The following is an 18,165-nucleotide window of genomic DNA, read 5'->3' on the forward strand; positions in this document are numbered from 1 at the left end:
GATGCGCAGTCGTGTGTACTTGATAACTGCGTGTGAATTGTGTAGAGACGTAAAGTAAACAGTACATCCTGCTCTCTTCATCACAGGCCAGGGTCTCTTTTTTTCTGACGATTTCCAGTCGCCCCCTGCAACCCAAAAGCGCCTAACAAGTCGTTATGCAGCAGCAGTCCCTTTCCAGCCCTTGCCTTTTTCTTCTTCTCAGTTCTTTCTTCCCTGGATCGGATCTTAAAGGGCATCGTCGCTGCATCGTCACCGCATCGCTTCCCTTCTCGATTCTGCTTGCCATTTCGCTGCCCCTCCTACTCCTGCTTTACTGTCCTTTTGCTGTGCTGCGAACATCAGCTGCTCGGCACGCGCCTCTTCCAATTGAACCGGACCGTTTATACACGGGCAATTAAGTACTGGGCCTATTGACCTCCAGTCCATTCATCGACTCACTGCTGCTGCTGCACAGGCCCTAATACCCGCCAGGCTCTAGTTCAGTGGCCCAGCCAGCCCAAGCAGAAAAGCAGCTGCTCCGAGGACCCGCCCTTTCGTCACGCTCCCGTTGCCGTGGCCCATCCTGGTGCTGCACTCGCCGCAAAGTACCCCAGCGCATCCACTCGCCGCAGAGGTACTTGTGCTCCGTTATTAGGTGCCGTAGCGCTGCCCATTTAGAGGTGACGCTAGCGGTAGCAGCTCCATCACCACCGCCTAATAAGCACAGCAGCGGCATCAACAAAGAACCTTCCAAAACATCTGATCAATTTCCGCCCATTTTCATTCTTCGCTCTTCTCTCTTCCCGCCATCCTCTGCACCCGCCCGCTCTACAGTCGACCAGAAGCCCAGCCGCTGCCGCCATGGGTATTTGCCACTCGACGTGCTGCGGAGGTGAGTCTAGGCGCCGGCCCTGCTGCTCGCCGACTTTTGCTAACGGCGGATTCCTTGATTCCAGGGCGAGCTCGCGATGGCCTCTACGAGCCCGCTCTCGCCGACAGCGAGCGAGAGGCGGTCGCCGATCTGCTCCAGTATCTCGAAAACGTGCGTCTATCCCAGGCTTTGACGACGATGATGCTGCTGGCCGATGCTGCTGGCCGTTGTTCCTCCGTCTTTGTTGTGTTTTGAAGCTGACCCTGTCCACCCCCGAATTGCAGCGCGGCGAGACCGACTTTTTCTCTGGCGAACCGCTCCGAGCCCTGAGCACGCTCGTCTTTTCCGAAAACATTGATCTACAACGCAGCGCCAGCTTGACCTTTGCCGAAATCACAGAACGAGGTATGCCGTGTCGCCGGACAGCTTTCGCAGCGGTTTCCGGAGCTGCCACGCAAGGGCGGTGACGCAGGTGCTAACTCCAAACCACACAGATGTCCGCGAAGTCGACCGCGATACTCTCGAGCCCATCTTGTTTCTGCTACAGAGCCCCGACATCGAGGTGCAGAGAGCGGCCAGCGCAGCGCTTGGCAACCTCGCCGTCAACAGTAAGAGAGCTCTTCTGCATACATGTTGGACAGAATTCTAACCGCCGCGTGTCGCGCATACAGCCGAAAACAAAGTTCTTATTGTCCAGCTTGGCGGCTTGACTCCTCTTATCCGACAGATGCTGTCGCCAAATGTCGAAGTCCAGTGCAACGCCGTGGGATGCATCACAAACCTGGCTACACACGAAGAGAACAAGGCCAAGATTGCCCGGTCAGGGGCTTTGGGTCCCTTGACCAGACTGGCCAAGTCCAAGGATATGCGAGTTCAGAGGAATGCCACCGGCGCTCTTCTGAACATGACACACTCTGGTGCGTACTATTTAGAATTTCCATTCAAAGAGATTCCTTGTGCCTTGATTTTTTTTTTTCCGTTGGTGCGCCGAGGATATGGACTCCAGCTAACCCAGTCTACCTTGATATCAGACGAGAACCGGCAACAGCTTGTCAACGCCGGCGCCATCCCCGTCCTTGTCCAGCTTCTGTCTTCTCCAGATGTCGACGTCCAATACTATTGTACGACCGCTCTTAGTAACATCGCTGTTGATTCCAACAACAGGCGGAAACTGGCTTCTTCAGAGGCAAAACTCGTCCAGTCCCTCGTAAACCTCATGGACTCGTCGTCGCCCAAGGTCCAATGCCAGGCCGCTTTGGCTCTTCGCAACTTGGCATCCGACGAAAAGTACCAACTGGATATTGTACGAGCCAACGGACTGCACCCACTGCTGCGCCTCCTCCAGTCATCATATCTCCCTCTCATCCTCTCCGCCGTCGCCTGCATCCGCAACATCTCCATCCACCCCATGAACGAGTCTCCCATCATCGAGGCCAACTTCCTAAAGCCCCTGGTTGATCTTCTGGGCTCCACCGACAACGAAGAGATCCAGTGCCACGCCATCTCAACGCTACGAAACCTGGCTGCCAGCTCGGATCGCAACAAGGCGCTGGTGTTGGAAGCCGGAGCTGTGCAAAAGTGCAAGCAACTGGTGTTGGACGTTCCCGTTACCGTCCAGTCGGAGATGACGGCCGCCATTGCCGTCCTTGCCCTGAGCGACGACCTCAAGTCTCACCTGTTGAACCTCGGAGTATGCGACGTCTTGATCCCTCTTACTCACTCGGAGAGCATCGAAGTACAGGGTAACAGCGCTGCTGCTCTGGGTAACCTCTCTTCCAAAGTTGGCGACTACTCCATCTTCGTCCAGAACTGGAACGAGCCCAACGGTGGCGTTCACGGATACCTGTGCCGATTCCTGCAGTCTGGCGACGCCACTTTCCAGCACATTGCTGTCTGGACACTGCTGCAGCTGTTTGAGTCTGAAGACAAGACGCTGATTGGCCAAATTGGAAAGGCCGACGACATTATCGAAAACATTCGAGGCATTGCCAACCGCCAAGTCGAAGCGGACCCCGAGGCGGAAGAGGAGGACGAAGGAGAAGTCATCAACCTGGCGCAGCGATGCCTCGAGCTTCTTGGGCAGAGCAGCCAATCAAAGGCACATATCGAAGGCTAAATGAATTCACCTCATTTTGCTTTTCCCGACCCCCGAAGAACGACGGTATTTGACTTTTATAAATGTTGCTTTAAATCCAGTAAACTAGATTGCGAGGAGGATCAGCGTGGCATGGCGAGGGCGATGGTGTTTTGGGCGTCTCAAGCTTTTTGATCCAGACTAAGCCATGAGGCTCTTTGCCTTTACATCCGAGCTTCGAAATTCTCCTCCCGTTTTGCTTCCGCGGCTTTTTTTTTTGATTTGATTTTTTTTTTTCGTTTTGGTACTTTCACCTCCCCACTTAGCGAAGAATTCCCCGAGGGCGTGTGCTATTTCAAAAAAAAGAGTCCGATTTAACGAAGACGACCACGACGTCGTTTACCTCATCCAAAAGAGGAAAGAGTGATTCTTAGGAGCATGCAAGACAAAGCGCCATGCTCCCAAGATGACGGATGCTTGGCTTTTTCTCTTTTCTCTTTTTCATTTTTTTCAGTTCTTTTTTCCTTTTGTACAAAACATATTACGCAGCCAAGAACTGCGACTGGTTCAGCATGCACGTTGGAATGAAAGTAGAGACAACAAACACAATGATGAGGGTGGACTTGAGAGATGTTTGGGTTTGAGCAAAGCAGATGTACTTAGACAAAGGATATTTTTACATGTTTGACACCCGAATGCTCGCCTGTTTTGCCCCGTTTGTCTATCTAGATGCTGGTGACTGGACTTTTTTAATGATGCTATGCGTTACTTGGTACAACCATGCCGTGCCCCCTCCTTATGTGTGTATGTTTTGGTAGGAATCTAACGTGGCTAGTTGTTGGATATCTTTGATGAATGAGAATTGTAGTAGCTGAATGTTGTGTGTTATGAGTCTATTTTGAGTCTATTTTGAGGAGGCCATCGCTGGCCCATTGGCGGTCTTTCCAGGGCAAGATTTTGCCGATAATCTTTCCCTGGATTAAAGCCAGTGGCAGAGGACCGAACTGTCGTGAGTCTCGGGAGGCTGGAAGGTTATCTCCCACGATCCAGCAATGGCCCTCGGGAACCTGGAAATGATGAGTCTCTGTCTACATAGTTGTAGTAGGATTATCCATTCATACCTGAATCATCTGGTCCTCGCCCCTCTCCCCCGGCGTGCCCAGCGAGACGTAGTCGCCCGGCAGGCCAATGACTCGCTTGACGCCGTGCTGGCTGGCAAAGATGGGGATCTTGTAGAGGACGAGGTCGCCGACTTTAATGCGGCGGCCGAGGCGGGCGGTCATGTCGGCGGCGATCCAGTCGCCGTCGACGGCAAAGGTGGGCAGCATGGAGGGGCCCTGGGCGGGGGAGACTTGGAGGAGGTGGGAGAGGGTGAGGTGGGCGAGGCAGGTGATTTTGAGGGTGGAGATGGCGAAGCGGAGGGGGTGGCCGATGAGGTGGGAGATCATGATGGTGATGGTGTTTATGGTGTTTATGGTGTTTATGGTGGTGAGAGAGGATATGGAGGGGGCATTGTTTGTGAGGGGAGGAGTCAAGATTTGAGAGAAGAGCTGAGAAGATGATTGTATGATATGAGTTGAGATGAGTTGAGATGAGATGAGGCGGAGATGTTGTAAGCGAGCATGCAAGACTGAGGTTGAGATGATACGAGGCTATTCACAAGCACGAGAGCGGTTTAGGTGCTCGCTGGACCCTTTCACAGTGAGCGTCTCTTATTGGCCTGTCCAGCTTTTAGTGCTCCAGGGGTCCAGTAAGCTATGACGCTATTTTTTCCGGCTCTCTTCTATTGTCTACCTACTTGCAGACACGGACGGGCCACTATCTTCTTCCCCTCTATCGCTGGTACGCCAGTTATAGCTTTTGAGTTGGAGATTTTCTTTTGTCCTGCGGTTCCTACTCAATTGGCACGCCTCGTCGACAATGGCTGCGTCTCGCTGCATCTGCGACTCTGCGAGATTCGTCGCCTCCAGAATATCCTGCAGAGCTCCCCGCCAGAGCTTGCTACCGCACGTGTCCGCGATATCCTCCTCGCCCTCTTCCACATCCTCGTCCTTGCCATTCTGGCCCGTCCAGCGTCAATTGAGATTCTACGCCGGTGCTTCGAAGCCCTACCGAGGCGGAAACAGAGGCCCGACCAGCGCTTCTTCCGGAATCACAGACGACAAAGACCGTGGCTATGACCGGCGCTTCACGACGCAAAAGGACATTGAGCGCTCCGGCCGCGACCGTCCGCCGTGGGACCACGAAATCACCGATCCGCAGATCATGGTCATTGACAACGGCAGCGCCGAGGGGCCCCTCGCAACGCGCTACGTCCTGACCAAGCTCGAGGAGGGCGAGTCGCTGCGCATGGTGACGCCGTACGTGCCCGCCAACGCGGAGAACAACACCCCCGCGAAATACGCAGTGTGCAAGATTGTCAACAAGCGCGACGAGTACGAGCGGCTGAAGCAGCTTAAAGAAAAGAAGAAGGTTGCTGTGGCGGGGAAGCCGAAGACGAAGGAGATGGAGCTGACGTGGGCGATTGGCGGACACGATCTGAGTACCAAGTTGCGGCAGATGAGCGGGTTTTTGGCCAAGGGGATGAAGGTGGAGTTGATGATTGGGAAGAAGAAGGGCGGGAGGGCGGTGGAGGCGGAGGAGGCGAGAGAGGTGTTGAAGAAGGTGAGAGAGGAGATTGAGGGCCAGGGGGCGAGGGAGACGAAGAAGATGGAGGGGACGGTGGGGGGGACGGTGAGGTTGTATTTGGAGGGGGTGAAGAAGACTTGATTGAACGGAGGATTGTAGGATGTAGAGGGAGAGATTGGTGTATATTTTGGGGTATCCTGTATAATAGAAGCATATATATGTATATGTATGAGTGTGTACAAGTATAGAGCCTATATAGCCTTGAGCTTTGATATATCTCAGGCGGAATTCTTAACACATAAAAACAGCTTTCTAGATGAGCTGTATATTCATCTTCCAAATATGATCATGCCAGTCTTTCCATTTTAAGATGCCTGCAACGCCCAAGTCCCACGAAGAAAAGAAGAAAAAAGTCCATTCATTAGTCGCCATGATTTTGTCGCCAGTCGTAAACCCATCATAGAATCTCGTCATCGTCGTCATCCAGCATTGGTGCAGCCACCGTTGGCTGAACAGCAGCAGCAGCAGCATCAGCAGCCTTGACAGCATTCTCGCCATCCATCTCCTCGTCCGTCTCCCACTCCCTCTCCTCCTTGTCCTCCTCATCCCCCTCCTGCATCAGCACCGCAAAGGCATTCTCCTTGCTCTTCTGCGCATCTTTGTTGATGTCGTCCCACTTCTTGGCCCGCGACTGCACGACGCGCGCCCTGCTGAAGCTCTTCTCTAGCTTCTTGCTCGTGCGCTCGACGATGGCCTCGGCCATCTCGAGGCCCTTTTCCTGCCGCCGGCGGCCCTTTGCCGAGACGGCGCGGCCGCGGCGGACTTTCTTGGTGACTCCGGCGTTGTGGCGGGCGGCGAGGACGGACGGTCGGGGGGCGGCGCTGGAAGATGAGTCTGGGAGGGAGGCGTTTTTGAGAGACTTGTCGGTGTTGATGGAAGGGGATGTTGCGCGGCGGGCGGCGCGGGAGCGCCTTGAGGGGGCTGGAGTGGTGTTAGCTTTTTTTCTGTTATGGCATAGCTGTTGGATTGAATTACCTGTTTTCTGAGTCTTGGCCATGACGGTGAATAGAAATACAGGGAGGAATAGGTGGTTGTTTTGACGATTTGGAGATTTGGTGGTGTAACTTTTTTTACTTTGCGATTGAAATTTCCCATGCTGGCGGGCAATCGATAACGGATAAGGCCCCGCTAGACGGGAGGCGGCAAGTGGGGCTTTTGAGAGTGACATGCCTCGAGGTACGTACTTTTTAAAGTGCCTCGACTTCATGAGTTCCAGCATTCTGTTGACGGAGATTCAATGGACTCTTTCGGGCCAAGGTACGATATTACTGCTTCTTCTTAAAGAGTAGTACCTAATACGTAGTACTTTTATTGTTGTGTAGAGCTGTACCTCTGAATCAGGCTGTATCGCGTCGTTCCACTATAAAGCAAGCGATGGTGAGCCAAGATGGCGTCGTTCTCTCAAGGGCGAACTCAGACCTCTAGGTAGCATATAAAAGTGCTTGATAGATGGTGTCTCTCGGCCAACTTTGGTTGAACTTAATGTTATAGTCAAGTACAGGATAGTAGCGGCACTGCTTCAGCTCATATGAGTTACATGTCAGTATGTTACTTAGACAGCGTTTCAAGGGCAATTGTCAGCCTGTCTGAGCCAAACCTGTCCCTGCAGATGGGATAAGCTTTGCGCTACCAAATGGACAGCGTCTTCTGGGGAGTTGGGCGTCTTATTCGTCCAAACCCATATGCTACTGACGCAAATATCCTACTCTAAACTCAACGTGACTACATACTGCCACGTATTTAAGGCAGGGCGACTGCACCGAGGTGGTGCTGCAGTATGCGGCTTCAGGCTAGTTTGGCCACGACAGTGCAGGCAAACAGGGTCTGGTGTATTACGTGTCTCTGATCTTCGACAGCTGGTACACAAGGCATTGCTCAGATTCAATCATCGTCAGACTATCTCCTGGGCCAACTGTTCCTCTATAAATAGCCAGATGCAGCCGTACCTGGAAGCAAACCTGCTTTTTCACTCATCTTCGTCCCAAGTTTGTTAATTTATATTTACCAAGAAATTACATTACATTATATCCATATGAAAATGTCTGATGTTTTCAGTGGGAACTATAAACTTTCAAAGAGCGAAAACTATGACGAGTTCCTCTCAGCAATAGGTAAAGTTTTCAGGAATATCATGCCTGTACTGGACTTGTACTTACCCCATAGCAGGTCTTGGGATGATTAAACGCGTATTGCTACAGTCCATCTCGCCAGTAATTACCATCAACAAGGACGGAGATGAATGGCACATGGCGGCAAAAACAGCATTGAAGAATTCAGGATTCAAGTTTCAGATGGGTCAGGAATTTGATGGTACCAACTTCGTTGATGCGAAAGTCATAAACATCATAACCGAGGACGGCAACAAATGGACTCAGGTGCAGACACCGGTGGATGGCAAGCAGGTTGTCACTACTGTTTGCGAGTTTGGAGAGAAGCAGCTTACGGCTACCATGACTGTGGAGAATGTTACTGCTGTCAGGATTTATGAACGCCTCTAGAGGAATGATTCTATGTATTTGTTGTTAATATATCGTCTATGCGTCGTCCTCTTTTTTCCGTCTTAAAATATATGTCTTGTTGTGTAGAAGCTACTTTTCAACATGTCTGCAAACTGTCTATTGTGAGTGTGTGAGTGTGTGAGTGAGGTGAGGAAGGCAGCGTGCTGACTTAGCCGAAAGACCTAGATTATCGCTTTGTATCATGTCTATAACTGATCTTACACATATTATCATCCTCTTGTCCGTATTCCCACACATGCTTGTGTACAGTATTGCCCTGCGCCATGGTATGATAGAGTCGAGTGTTTGTCACCTCGTCCAACGCCCCCCCCGCGAAAAAGCACCTTAATGTCTTATACCCACTACTTATACATTTTCATCTGCCCCCGTCCACCATGAAAAAGATGTATCTGGCTGTATGGCCGCCATATTCCAGTATGCCTGCAGATTGTCCATTGCCATCAAGTTGAGGGTATCACTTCCGCAAGATACATCTTGAAGACTCGGCTCTGGAATCGACGGTGTTTCTGGGCTTGAAGATGTCTGATGAAATGATGGTTTGACTGGCTTAGTATTATTGTTGTTATTTCCCATAGGCAGCCCCAAGACTTCGCAGGCAATGGCTTGAACTTCGTGCAGGTTGCTCCCGGCCTGGGGCCACACATTGGCCATTGCCTTGTGACATCCGATGCTCATGCGGATCTGGTCTCGGGCTACGGCGAGTTTCTGGCCACGGAGAGTGTATCGACAGGCGGCGAGAAGAGAGAGCGTTCCTGTGGTGAGCATGCAGACGACGAATGGCGTGTGGCTGCATGGCTTCGTGGGTAAGGCGAGGAGGCCGATTTGCGCCTCGGCTGCGCGGATGCACTTGATGGTGTGGATGCTTTTGAGCTCATTGCTGGGATCGGAGTGAGATCCTGTTGCTGAGGGCGCGGAGCAGCTTGAGATGCATTCTAGGGGATCGAATGCGCAGTTTGAGAATGGTCTGTGGAGTCCTACGGTTGTTCTTAGATGGTAGCATCATGTTAGCAAAAGGCTGTGAATAGACAGGCAGCATATACTAACGCATGGAGAGCCATCATGGCTTGGAATAACAGCTCATCAATCTGGCCGTCTGCCGAGAAAATGTCTCTTTTTGACTCTGGCAAAAGGAGAAGCCACCCTTCGATGATGGAATCAACGGATTCCAACACTCTAGGTGAAGAGTCACCAGCATCAAGCGAGTTCTTTTCCAGTGAGAGAGCTCTGAACATGGCATCAGCCATACCGCGGACGCCTCCGATGAGATAGGAAAAGGACGAAAAGACTGTGTCTTCCGAAAGAAATTCCCGAGAGTCGAATTCTTGCCATGTCCTTGGGCGGGGAATAGTCTGAGGTGCAATAGTTAGCAGTTGGATTTATGTGTAAGTACGACGATGATTCCTTGTCCTTACCCCACGCTCGTAATCCTCTTCTTCACAGGGCAAGTCTGTGGTTGCTTCGATGTGATACAATGGAAAGTCGGCGGTGCGCCTGATGGCAGAATAAAATGCGTCGACGATGTAAACTTGCCACCAGGTCCGCCGCAATGATTCTTCCAGGACAGAGTCGCCGTTGCCGTGGTCTACTGCGAATTCGCGGTGGTGCATGCCCAGGTCGAGCGCGAGTTGTCGAGCTATGCCCATGTGTATACGTGATTTGGGGACATTTCCGCGCCAGTACAAGCAGATGGAGTAAATGAGATGGCACTGGACCATGAAGAAGTTCATCGACGTCGTCGGCGTGTGGGCAAGCGTCGAGGATACCAATTCTTCCAATTGAGAGCACTTTGGGCGCAGTGAAAGTTTTTGGGAGCTTAGATAGATGCTGCCGACGAAGCGCATCAAGTATACCAGCGGCTTCAGCTCATCTTGCCGGGTCGGATCCCGTAAGTACTGCTCGAAGAATCTCCGGGGAAGCACACAGGGGTGATAGCGGTGGAAACAGTTGTAATAGGCGTTGATGAAGGCGTCTTTGGTGATGTCAATGGATTGCAGGTCTGAGGTGGGAAGGACGACGCTGGATGTCGACCATGAATCATCTGGAGGAGTGAAAAGGCTGGGATCCAATGGCTGATTCCTCATCAAGCTATCCCCAAGTACATCCAACGAAGCCTGTGAATCATCCCTACTTGTCAAAACATCAGGCGTGCTGCTAGTCCCGTCAACGCTACCGACTGGAGAGAGATGGCCGCCGTTCTTGGCTGCGGCAATTTGACTGCGGCGAGCTGCCAGCGCTGCTCTGTCAAGGCCTCCTCGTCTCGACTTGGTGTAGCTGCACTCCTTGTTCTCTTCAACGCAGCGATTGCACCGCGGCTTCTTTGCATCGCAGCGCACATGGCGGCTCCGGCAGGGCAGGCAGGCCAGCGATACGCGGGATCCGGAGCCTCCTTTGGGGGAGCCAGTCTTGCCTGACGACCGCTGTGAGGCCTCTGCATCTGGATCTATCTCCTTGTCTCGTGGCATGATCACCGACAGGCTGAGTTGGTGGTGGAGCGTGATGTGATTTGCTGGCGGCAATTTGATGCCGTTCAACACAACTGGATCGAGGGGCTGGCAATCAAAAACGGGCGGATATCCACGATAATGCGGGCAGACACCCACTTAGCAGAGAGAAAGGCAATGTGTTTGCCAGTCCTGGAGCTGTCAGAGGTACAATGCGGATATGAAGAGGGTGGTTAGCGACTTTGCGGACTCGGGGTCCAGCACGTTGTATACCGCTTTGAGACGGCCGGGTATCCGATCCGGGTATCCGCCGCCGCCGGCTACCCGCGAGTGATTCAAGCTTATATCAACCTTTTTTTCTTTTTCTCTCTGCCGGAGATGCACAATCAGGACTAATGTTTCAAAAGGCGAGAAACTTCGAGGCGGACGGAATGTATAGAGAAGATTTCGTGCTGGAATTGGAAACTGGTTGATGGAAAGCGGAATCGGAAGCTTTCGCTGCAATGTTTTCAGCGCAGTGGCTGTCGGCGTGGAGTTGAGGTGATAAAGACGCATACTGTGCGCAGCTGATGTCCTACACTGAGTCACAGATCGGGTGAAACGGGATGTAAAGCTATAAGATTTCCTCAGATTTTTTATCAGCGCCGAGAGTAATATGTTCCATTCATAGCTACAACTGCATGTTGGAGGATATCTGGCTCTATAGTATTGTTGGCCGACCCGAACAGGATGCGAGTCGACCGAGTGAGTTGAGAAGACTTGCCGCATCTAACAATATGCCCACAACCTAGAAAGCTACTGGAAAAAATCCAGAGAGTCATAAGAGACTAGTAGTACTAGCCGTTTACTTCACCCTATTCATATTTACCCTTCTACTTAATGACATCGTATGGTGACACTCCGCTTAATAATAAGTTCGTAGCTGCCTTTAACAACTTACGGCAACGCCCTTCACTTTGATCCCTGTAGTCCATATTTTCGCCTGTCTGCCACCGTCGTTGATCAAGCGATAACCGCCTCAGCCGGCTTATTAACGTCGGCACTCCTGTTGCACGAAGAGCGATTCAGGGTGCTCGGGAACCGATTCCCGACGCTGCAAAGTTTGCTAGATCGCCCTTATGTAATACTGGACGGCCCGAGGAACCTTAACTCTTATTAGTCTTATCAATAGCATTTCCAGTGAGAAACACCAAGACATCCGTATAGGGCATATAATCACATCCTTCCGCAAGAACAAGCACTGAACATTTTCTGTTCTTGAAGCCTCTCTCGAAGGCAACCATGCACTATGGGTCCTTTTCTACACTGATACCGGGCTTCGGGCCCATAGTTTGGCAACTATAGCAACCCGCTCGGGTATCCGTTTAGCTTGGGGGACTACAGGCGCCGAAACGGCAAAGCGATTTCAATCGCGCAATTGTCCGTTTATCGAAATGTTTCGGGATGTCTTTGAAATCATGTTTCTTTCATATTTCAGGCTGATTTGCAGTGGGACAAGATTTCTTCCTTTAAAAAGGGCTGGCTAGAGCTCTTTTTCGACAACGACCTTGAGCAGTAAAATCAACAACATCAACTCATCAATCTGAATATAGCTTCTCAGCTCATTCGTTTTCATCTGCTCAACAGCGCACTCGTTCTTATACACTTAAAAATGGCTCAAAAGATTGTCATCGTTGGCTCTGGTTTCTCCGGCCTTTTCAGCGCCTTATCCGCCAGAGGACTCATCGGACAAAACAAGGACCGCGTTAGCAATGGCATCGAGGTTATCATGGTTGCCCCTGAGCCTAAGCTCGTCGTCAAGCCACGTCTTTACGAGGCCAACGCTGCTAGCATGTACGCGCCGCTAGAAGAACTTTTGCACGCTACGGGCGTCCGTTTCACTCGAGGAGTCGTCGATGTGATCCGGACCAAGGATAAGCAAGTAGAAGTGGTCAGTCCTACAGGTGAACGCTCGAATCTTTCATACGATAGACTGGTTCTGGCTGCTGGCAGTCGACTGGTGAAGCCAAACGTCTCTGGTTTGAGGGAGCACGCGTTTACTATTGATAACATCGCCGATGCGGCAGACTTGGAGGCTCACCTCAAACGCTTGGCTTCTCTGCCCTCGACTCCAGAACGCAATACTGTTGTTGTGTGCGGTGGCGGATTCACTGGTATCGAGCTTGCCACGGAGCTGCCTCGGCGCTTACGGTCTGTTTTCGGCATGCTGGAGACAGTAAGGGTTGTTGTTATTGAAAAGGCAGATGTAATTGGACCTGACCTGGGAGAGGGTCCTCGTCCGGTCATCACTCAGGCCCTCGGCGATCTCCAAGTTGAAACTAGGCTTGGCACTGCTGTTGGCTCGATTGATGCCAACGGTGTTGTCACCTCTTCCGGAGAACGTATCGACGCCCTCACCGTTGTTTGGACTGCTGGCGTGGAGGCCACACCGTTGACGAAGCAGATTCCTGGCGAGACGGACGATCGAGGACGGTTGATTGTCGACCGTGACCTTCGTGTTCCGTCAAGTCCCGATGTGTTTGCCACTGGTGATGCGGCTTGCGCCCAGACAGACGACGAGGGCAACTTTACGCTGATGTCGTGCCAGCATGCAATGCCTCTTGGCCGCTCGTGCGGTTACAATGTTGCTGCTGACCTTCTCAAACTGCCCAACCAGCCGTATCACCAGCCCTCGTATGGAACGTGTCTCGATCTTGGTGGCTGGGGAGCCGTCGTGTGCAATGGATGGGATCGAAATATCATAAAGTCGGCTGGACCGGCAAAGGAAATCAAGACCTGGATCAATGGCTGCGTCATCTATCCTCCCAAGGCAAACGCAAAGGAGGCATTCGAGGCGGCCGACCCTGTGCTTAACCAAGTTGCGGTGCTGGTATGAGCTGTTTGGATGTTCTTGTTGATTGCCTATGATGGTTGGTCTTCATAGTGGGTAGAGATTAGAACTCAAGAATATAGAGCGTGTCTAGAAACAAGGTAGAGCAAGAAAGACTAGAGTCAAGCCAATGGATTCGATTCTCACATACACCTTGCATCTTCACTGCTACATAAGGCGTGTGTAGGAAATATAGGACCGAGAGATCAGTAACTCCAAATATGAAAAAGTAATATTTCCCCGTCTTTCATCATAGCCGCGCGGGAGGAAGAGTAGAATATGCTAGTTTGGCTATAGTCAACGAGAATAGCTGCTAGAGCTAACCCCGCGTGCACCAAAACCGACTTACAAAGAAGAACAATCGCCTTTATAGGCTAAATATGATTTCAAATAGTAACTCATACCCTGAGCGTGACCAGGAAAAGTAAAAAGCGTCTGGGGCATTCACATTCACCTGGCTCTATTCGTTGTCTTACATGACCTGTGGTGCAGCCCCTTTTCTTTGGCAGCATTCGTATGGATCGATTCAAGGCCATTTTCCGTTTTTGGATAATCCCCTTAAAATCATAGGTGCGCCGTTTCGATATGACAATGATAATTATGTAGGTATTATTGTGGTATAAGTCGGGAGGTCCAATAAGAGGTTGTCGAGATAGCCGAAGCGGATCAAGAAGTGGATTTTTTCGGGGTTTTGCGGTAAATTCGAGGGATTGATCTGGCCGCAATACTCCGCGGAGAATCTGCCGCTGGCGAAAAGCCACGGGAATGTCCGCCATGGCCTTGTGGGCATGATGCTATTTCACTTACAATGGGAAAACCCCATAGAAAAAGTAGAAAAATATTGAATTTGTCATCAGTTACAGTTGGTTATGTATAAGAGATACAAGTGACCTATAGATCCGGTGAACGGCGCATGTATATAAGGCCCTGGGCATCCTTGACGTGAATGATAATGAAGGATCCAAGCGTACTTTGAACAAAGGAAAAAAAAAAAGAAGGAGAAAGAAAAATCATCCAGATAAAATCGCCTGAAATCGACAACATGACTGTCACAGATCCTCTTCACGGTCTTCCAGATGACTACGTCGTCACATCTCAAGCTTTCACCAAACAAGTCTACCGAGACGTATATCCCGCCATCGATCCATCAAATCCCGCCTTATCACAGAAGGGAAAAGTTGTAATCATCACAGGCGCAAGCAAGGGCATAGGAAGAAAGGTATATTAGCCACATCACGACTATCAGAAAGACATACTCATCTTGTGTTTCAGGGATTTGCCCGTTCCTTTGCCATCGCTGGAGCCAAAGGAATTGTGCTGGTTGCTCGTAGCCTCAGTCAGCTGCAAGAAGCCGCTGAGGAATTGGGAAAAGAATTTCCCAAAACTCAATTCCTGCCTCTTGCGTGCGATGTTCGAAGTGAGACATCTGTCCAGGCGGTGTTTGAGCAGATTCGAGCTACTTTTGGAACTGCTGATGTGCTGGTGAACAATGCGGGCGCCAGTGACGATGGCCAGCCGCTACGCTCTGTCTCGGCAGCCGCCGTTTGGGAGCCTTTTGTAAGGATAAAAGAGACTGCATATTGGTTTTATGATGCTAACGTCTTTGTAGGAGATCAACTTGAAGGGTTCTCTCCTCATGGTCCATGAATTCCTCAACCTTATTGGTACCTCTAACGAAGCCACCGTTATCAACGTCTCCTCTGCAATGGGCTTCATCGTCATGCCAGGAAAGACCAGTTACTGCCTATCGAAACTTGCCCTGACGCAGCTCTCTCAGTTCATTGCCATGGAGAATCCCAATGTGCGAGCCGTCAGTATTCATCCGGGAACCATCATGACGAACATAACCCCCGATTGGCTGGCCCGGTTTTCTAGAGATACGCCGGCATTGGCTGCTGGCTGCGCGCTTTGGCTGACGACCAAGGAAGCTGCTTTCTTGAATGGACGATATGTCAGCGCCAATTGGTCTGTTGAGGAGCTTGCGCAGCGTTCGGCGGAGATTATCAAGGGGAAGAAGCTGTTGGTACAGCATACTGGAGAGCTTGCGTATTAGTAGCTGGCGAGTCATTAGTGAATTTTACATGCAGATAGTCATAAATCTATGCGCCAAGTGTCAAGAAAAATGAATACAAACACTCCCACAATATCTAAGCGGTATACTACCTACGTAAGAAGAGTATGTGCCATGATACATGTATGTTTCTTGTCCTGAGAGGACACTAATCGCAGAGTACACCGCATGCACATGATTCAGATCTAATTACGTGCAAATATGCATACGTCAGTCATTGGCAACTGATACATACATGCTACTATTTCCTTGGAATTTGCAGCGCCCTAGATATAGATGCACCAGGTTGTCATTCCTTTAAGTTACGTATAGGTAGCATCCGAACTGGAAATGTGTGACCTGCGGACAGGGATTGAAGCGCCCCCAGCCAATCACGGCGCTCAGAGTGAGACAAAGCGTATAGAGCAGCAGGAAATGAGTTTCAATAAACGGCAGTCTCCCGCGTCTCCTATTCTGGTGGCTTTTTCTTTTTCCTTTTCTCTTTATTTTTGGTTATTTTGGTATAACTGAAGCGTGTTTCTCGTGGTTGTCATCATTGGGACGACATCGATAAATACCTCGGATGGGGGCGCGGGGCCGGCTTGGAAAGCAGATCGATCCCCAATTATATCGCCTTTAAGCTTTTGGCTGCCCAAGAGCAACGCAAAAGCAGCATCAACCTTACAATGAAGAATCTCTTCACCGTCGTCGTTGCAGGCTCTCAGTATTTGCTGCATCCTCAAAAATTGGTACGATAAGACGCGTCGATTGCAAGCTGCGAGAGCTCCGTGCGTGCTAACATTGAGTAAATCTATCTAGGGCACGATTGAGCAGACAATCAACCCTGATGCGCTTATTCCAGTCAGTCTCCTCACGACCAGCGAGATCAATGGCGATGTTGACGGCATTTTGGATCTGTTTGCAACGGTAGATGACGTTTTCCAGTCTGATTTCGGCGGCATTCTGGTAGAAAAGCCAGACAAGGACACCACCATCGGCCTCGTTCAGAATATCGGTCCCCGGAGCAGCAGGACCGTGGTCAGGTTGCAGCAAATCGAGGCTGATTACAAAGCCGAGGCTGATGAAGGTGGTTTTGGAGATTTGCCGTCTGGTCCTTATTTTCTTCACGGGCCGAACCTTTACCAGGCATGGAGACTCTATGATGACGTCTTGGATGCATTTACCTTTGGCGTGATTCCCAATAGTATAAACAACACTGAAGAAGGGTATGTTGCTCTACCTCGTGCCCAGCCGATTGGCTATGTGATCTAATGTGAGAATTCAGCTATGAAGCGCTGTCGTCTCTCTCAGACAATGGATCGTTCAAGTCCATTGCCGTACCATCTCGTCTCTACCACCCGGCGCCGTCTATTCGCAAACCATTGTCTGGAGTCCGAATATCCATCGCCGATGCCGCGTCACTCAAAGGTGTTCGCACGACCTTGTCGAGCCGGGCCTGGACTGAGCTGCACGATACTGAAGCAACAGAGACGGCAAAAGTTGTCGAACGCCTAATTGACTTGGGTGCCATCATTGTAGGCAAAACCAAATCATCACAATTTGACTCTGGCCGAGAATGGGTCGATGTCGAAGCTCCATGGAATCCGAGGGGTGATGGATATCAAGACTCGGGTGGAAGCGCAGCCGGTGCTGGAGCCAGCGTGAGCGGCTACGACTGGATGGAGCATGCTATAGCGCAAGATGGTGAGCAGATCAGGCTATTCTTATTTTGAAGTTGGAGAATAAGTATTGTACTAACTGTCTAGGCTTTGATGGAATCCGTGAGCAAGCGCGTGTCCATGGTGTATATTCGATTCGACCCTCAGCCGGCGCTATACCTCTGGATGGATGGCAGGTTGATTCCCAGTAAGTCCAATCAAAATATCAGTCGAGAAGCTACGAAGATGAATTGTATACTTATGTATATACAGGAATTACTCTGCGGCGGGCTTCTCGAGTCGCAGCCTCAAGGACTTACTCAAAGTTGTTCAGGCAGCATCAAACATGACAGCTGATAACGGCGCATTTCCCAAACGCATCATCTATCCTTTGGATTTTGCTTCCATTTTTGAAGAAACTCAGGGCCTAACAGACAAATTTGTCGCTACGTTGGAGGAATTCCTTGGCATTCAAGCTGACAAGATAAGCCTGTCGCACATTTGGGATTCCAAGCCGCCAAGCGAGGTCGATGGACAGAGCCTGGAAGAATATATGAGGCAGGTGAGTGTATTCATGCTAGGCATCTCCTACAATGCTAGTATCGGCATTACTAAATATGACTCAGGCTCCCTTCAGCTCCTTTTGTGCCGACTTTTACCACCAGTATGATGATTTTCGCCAAAGGTACAAGGAGAAATTCGGGCATGCGCCTTATGTCGAAGCAACTCCCCGTTTCAGATGGTATGTCTTCCACGGGGCCAGATCGGACACCTGCCCTGCAGCCCAGCAGTTCGTCTGATAAGCCGCGCAGCAAGCCAAGATGCATATGCTGAATAGGGAATAACCATTGATTAGGAATATCGGCGAAAACGAGTCCGCAGAAGACGGCAAACGCCACCGCGAGCGAATCGAAGTCTTCAAAACGTGGTTCGGCCAGAACGTCATGCCGACCCTCCAAAACTCCGACAGCATCATGATCCTCCCTTTCGGGCCTCACCATACAGTGCATTACCGC

The 18,165-nt window shown here is 50.8% G+C and overlaps 8 protein-coding genes across 8 annotated transcripts; 5 read left to right on the forward strand and 3 right to left on the reverse strand.

The window, feature by feature from the left end:
* Nucleotides 1-840: 840 nt before the first annotated feature.
* TGAM01_v206521 (vacuolar protein 8) lies at nucleotides 841-2,966 on the forward strand (the record flags this gene model as incomplete). The annotated part of the gene is made up of 6 exons (XM_018801712.2): nucleotides 841-871; nucleotides 936-1,021; nucleotides 1,135-1,255; nucleotides 1,345-1,458; nucleotides 1,522-1,767; nucleotides 1,882-2,966. 6 exons carry the CDS (start codon nucleotides 841-843, stop codon nucleotides 2,964-2,966), a joined length of 1,683 nt encoding a protein of 560 aa, XP_018665027.1.
* An 851-nt stretch (nucleotides 2,967-3,817) lies between these two features.
* Nucleotides 3,818-4,372, reverse strand: TGAM01_v206522 (hypothetical protein; the record flags this gene model as incomplete). The annotated part of the gene is made up of 2 exons (XM_018801711.1): nucleotides 3,818-3,991; nucleotides 4,046-4,372. The coding sequence occupies 2 exons, from the start codon at nucleotides 4,370-4,372 to the stop codon at nucleotides 3,818-3,820; spliced, it is 501 nt and encodes a 166-aa protein (XP_018665026.1).
* A 472-nt stretch (nucleotides 4,373-4,844) lies between these two features.
* Nucleotides 4,845-5,693, forward strand: TGAM01_v206523 (translation initiation factor IF-3; the record flags this gene model as incomplete). Its single annotated transcript, XM_018801710.1, has 1 exon — nucleotides 4,845-5,693. One exon carries the CDS (start codon nucleotides 4,845-4,847, stop codon nucleotides 5,691-5,693), a length of 849 nt encoding a protein of 282 aa, XP_018665025.1.
* Nucleotides 5,694-6,009: 316 nt separating this feature from the next.
* On the reverse strand, nucleotides 6,010-6,609 carry TGAM01_v206524 (hypothetical protein; the record flags this gene model as incomplete). Its single annotated transcript, XM_018801709.1, has 2 exons — nucleotides 6,010-6,533; nucleotides 6,588-6,609. The coding sequence occupies 2 exons, from the start codon at nucleotides 6,607-6,609 to the stop codon at nucleotides 6,010-6,012; spliced, it is 546 nt and encodes a 181-aa protein (XP_018665024.1).
* A 1,041-nt stretch (nucleotides 6,610-7,650) lies between these two features.
* On the forward strand, nucleotides 7,651-8,110 carry TGAM01_v206525 (hypothetical protein; the record flags this gene model as incomplete). Its single annotated transcript, XM_024549884.1, has 2 exons — nucleotides 7,651-7,723; nucleotides 7,779-8,110. The coding sequence occupies 2 exons, from the start codon at nucleotides 7,651-7,653 to the stop codon at nucleotides 8,108-8,110; spliced, it is 405 nt and encodes a 134-aa protein (XP_024405358.1).
* Nucleotides 8,111-8,476: 366 nt separating this feature from the next.
* TGAM01_v206526 (C6 zinc finger domain-containing protein) lies at nucleotides 8,477-10,593 on the reverse strand (the record flags this gene model as incomplete). The annotated part of the gene is made up of 3 exons (XM_024549885.1): nucleotides 8,477-9,116; nucleotides 9,176-9,480; nucleotides 9,544-10,593. The coding sequence occupies 3 exons, from the start codon at nucleotides 10,591-10,593 to the stop codon at nucleotides 8,477-8,479; spliced, it is 1,995 nt and encodes a 664-aa protein (XP_024405359.1).
* A 1,630-nt stretch (nucleotides 10,594-12,223) lies between these two features.
* Nucleotides 12,224-13,447, forward strand: TGAM01_v206527 (hypothetical protein; the record flags this gene model as incomplete). Its single annotated transcript, XM_018801706.1, has 1 exon — nucleotides 12,224-13,447. The coding sequence occupies one exon, from the start codon at nucleotides 12,224-12,226 to the stop codon at nucleotides 13,445-13,447; it is 1,224 nt and encodes a 407-aa protein (XP_018665021.1).
* A 1,036-nt stretch (nucleotides 13,448-14,483) lies between these two features.
* Nucleotides 14,484-15,494, forward strand: TGAM01_v206528 (hypothetical protein; the record flags this gene model as incomplete). Its single annotated transcript, XM_018801705.1, has 3 exons — nucleotides 14,484-14,660; nucleotides 14,714-14,998; nucleotides 15,051-15,494. 3 exons carry the CDS (start codon nucleotides 14,484-14,486, stop codon nucleotides 15,492-15,494), a joined length of 906 nt encoding a protein of 301 aa, XP_018665020.1.
* Nucleotides 15,495-18,165: the final 2,671 nt, after the last annotated feature.

The sequence above is a fragment of the Trichoderma gamsii genome, assembly GCF_001481775.2.
Source record: "Trichoderma gamsii strain T6085 chromosome Unknown Scaffold_22.2, whole genome shotgun sequence".
Taxonomy (NCBI): domain Eukaryota; kingdom Fungi; phylum Ascomycota; class Sordariomycetes; order Hypocreales; family Hypocreaceae; genus Trichoderma; species Trichoderma gamsii.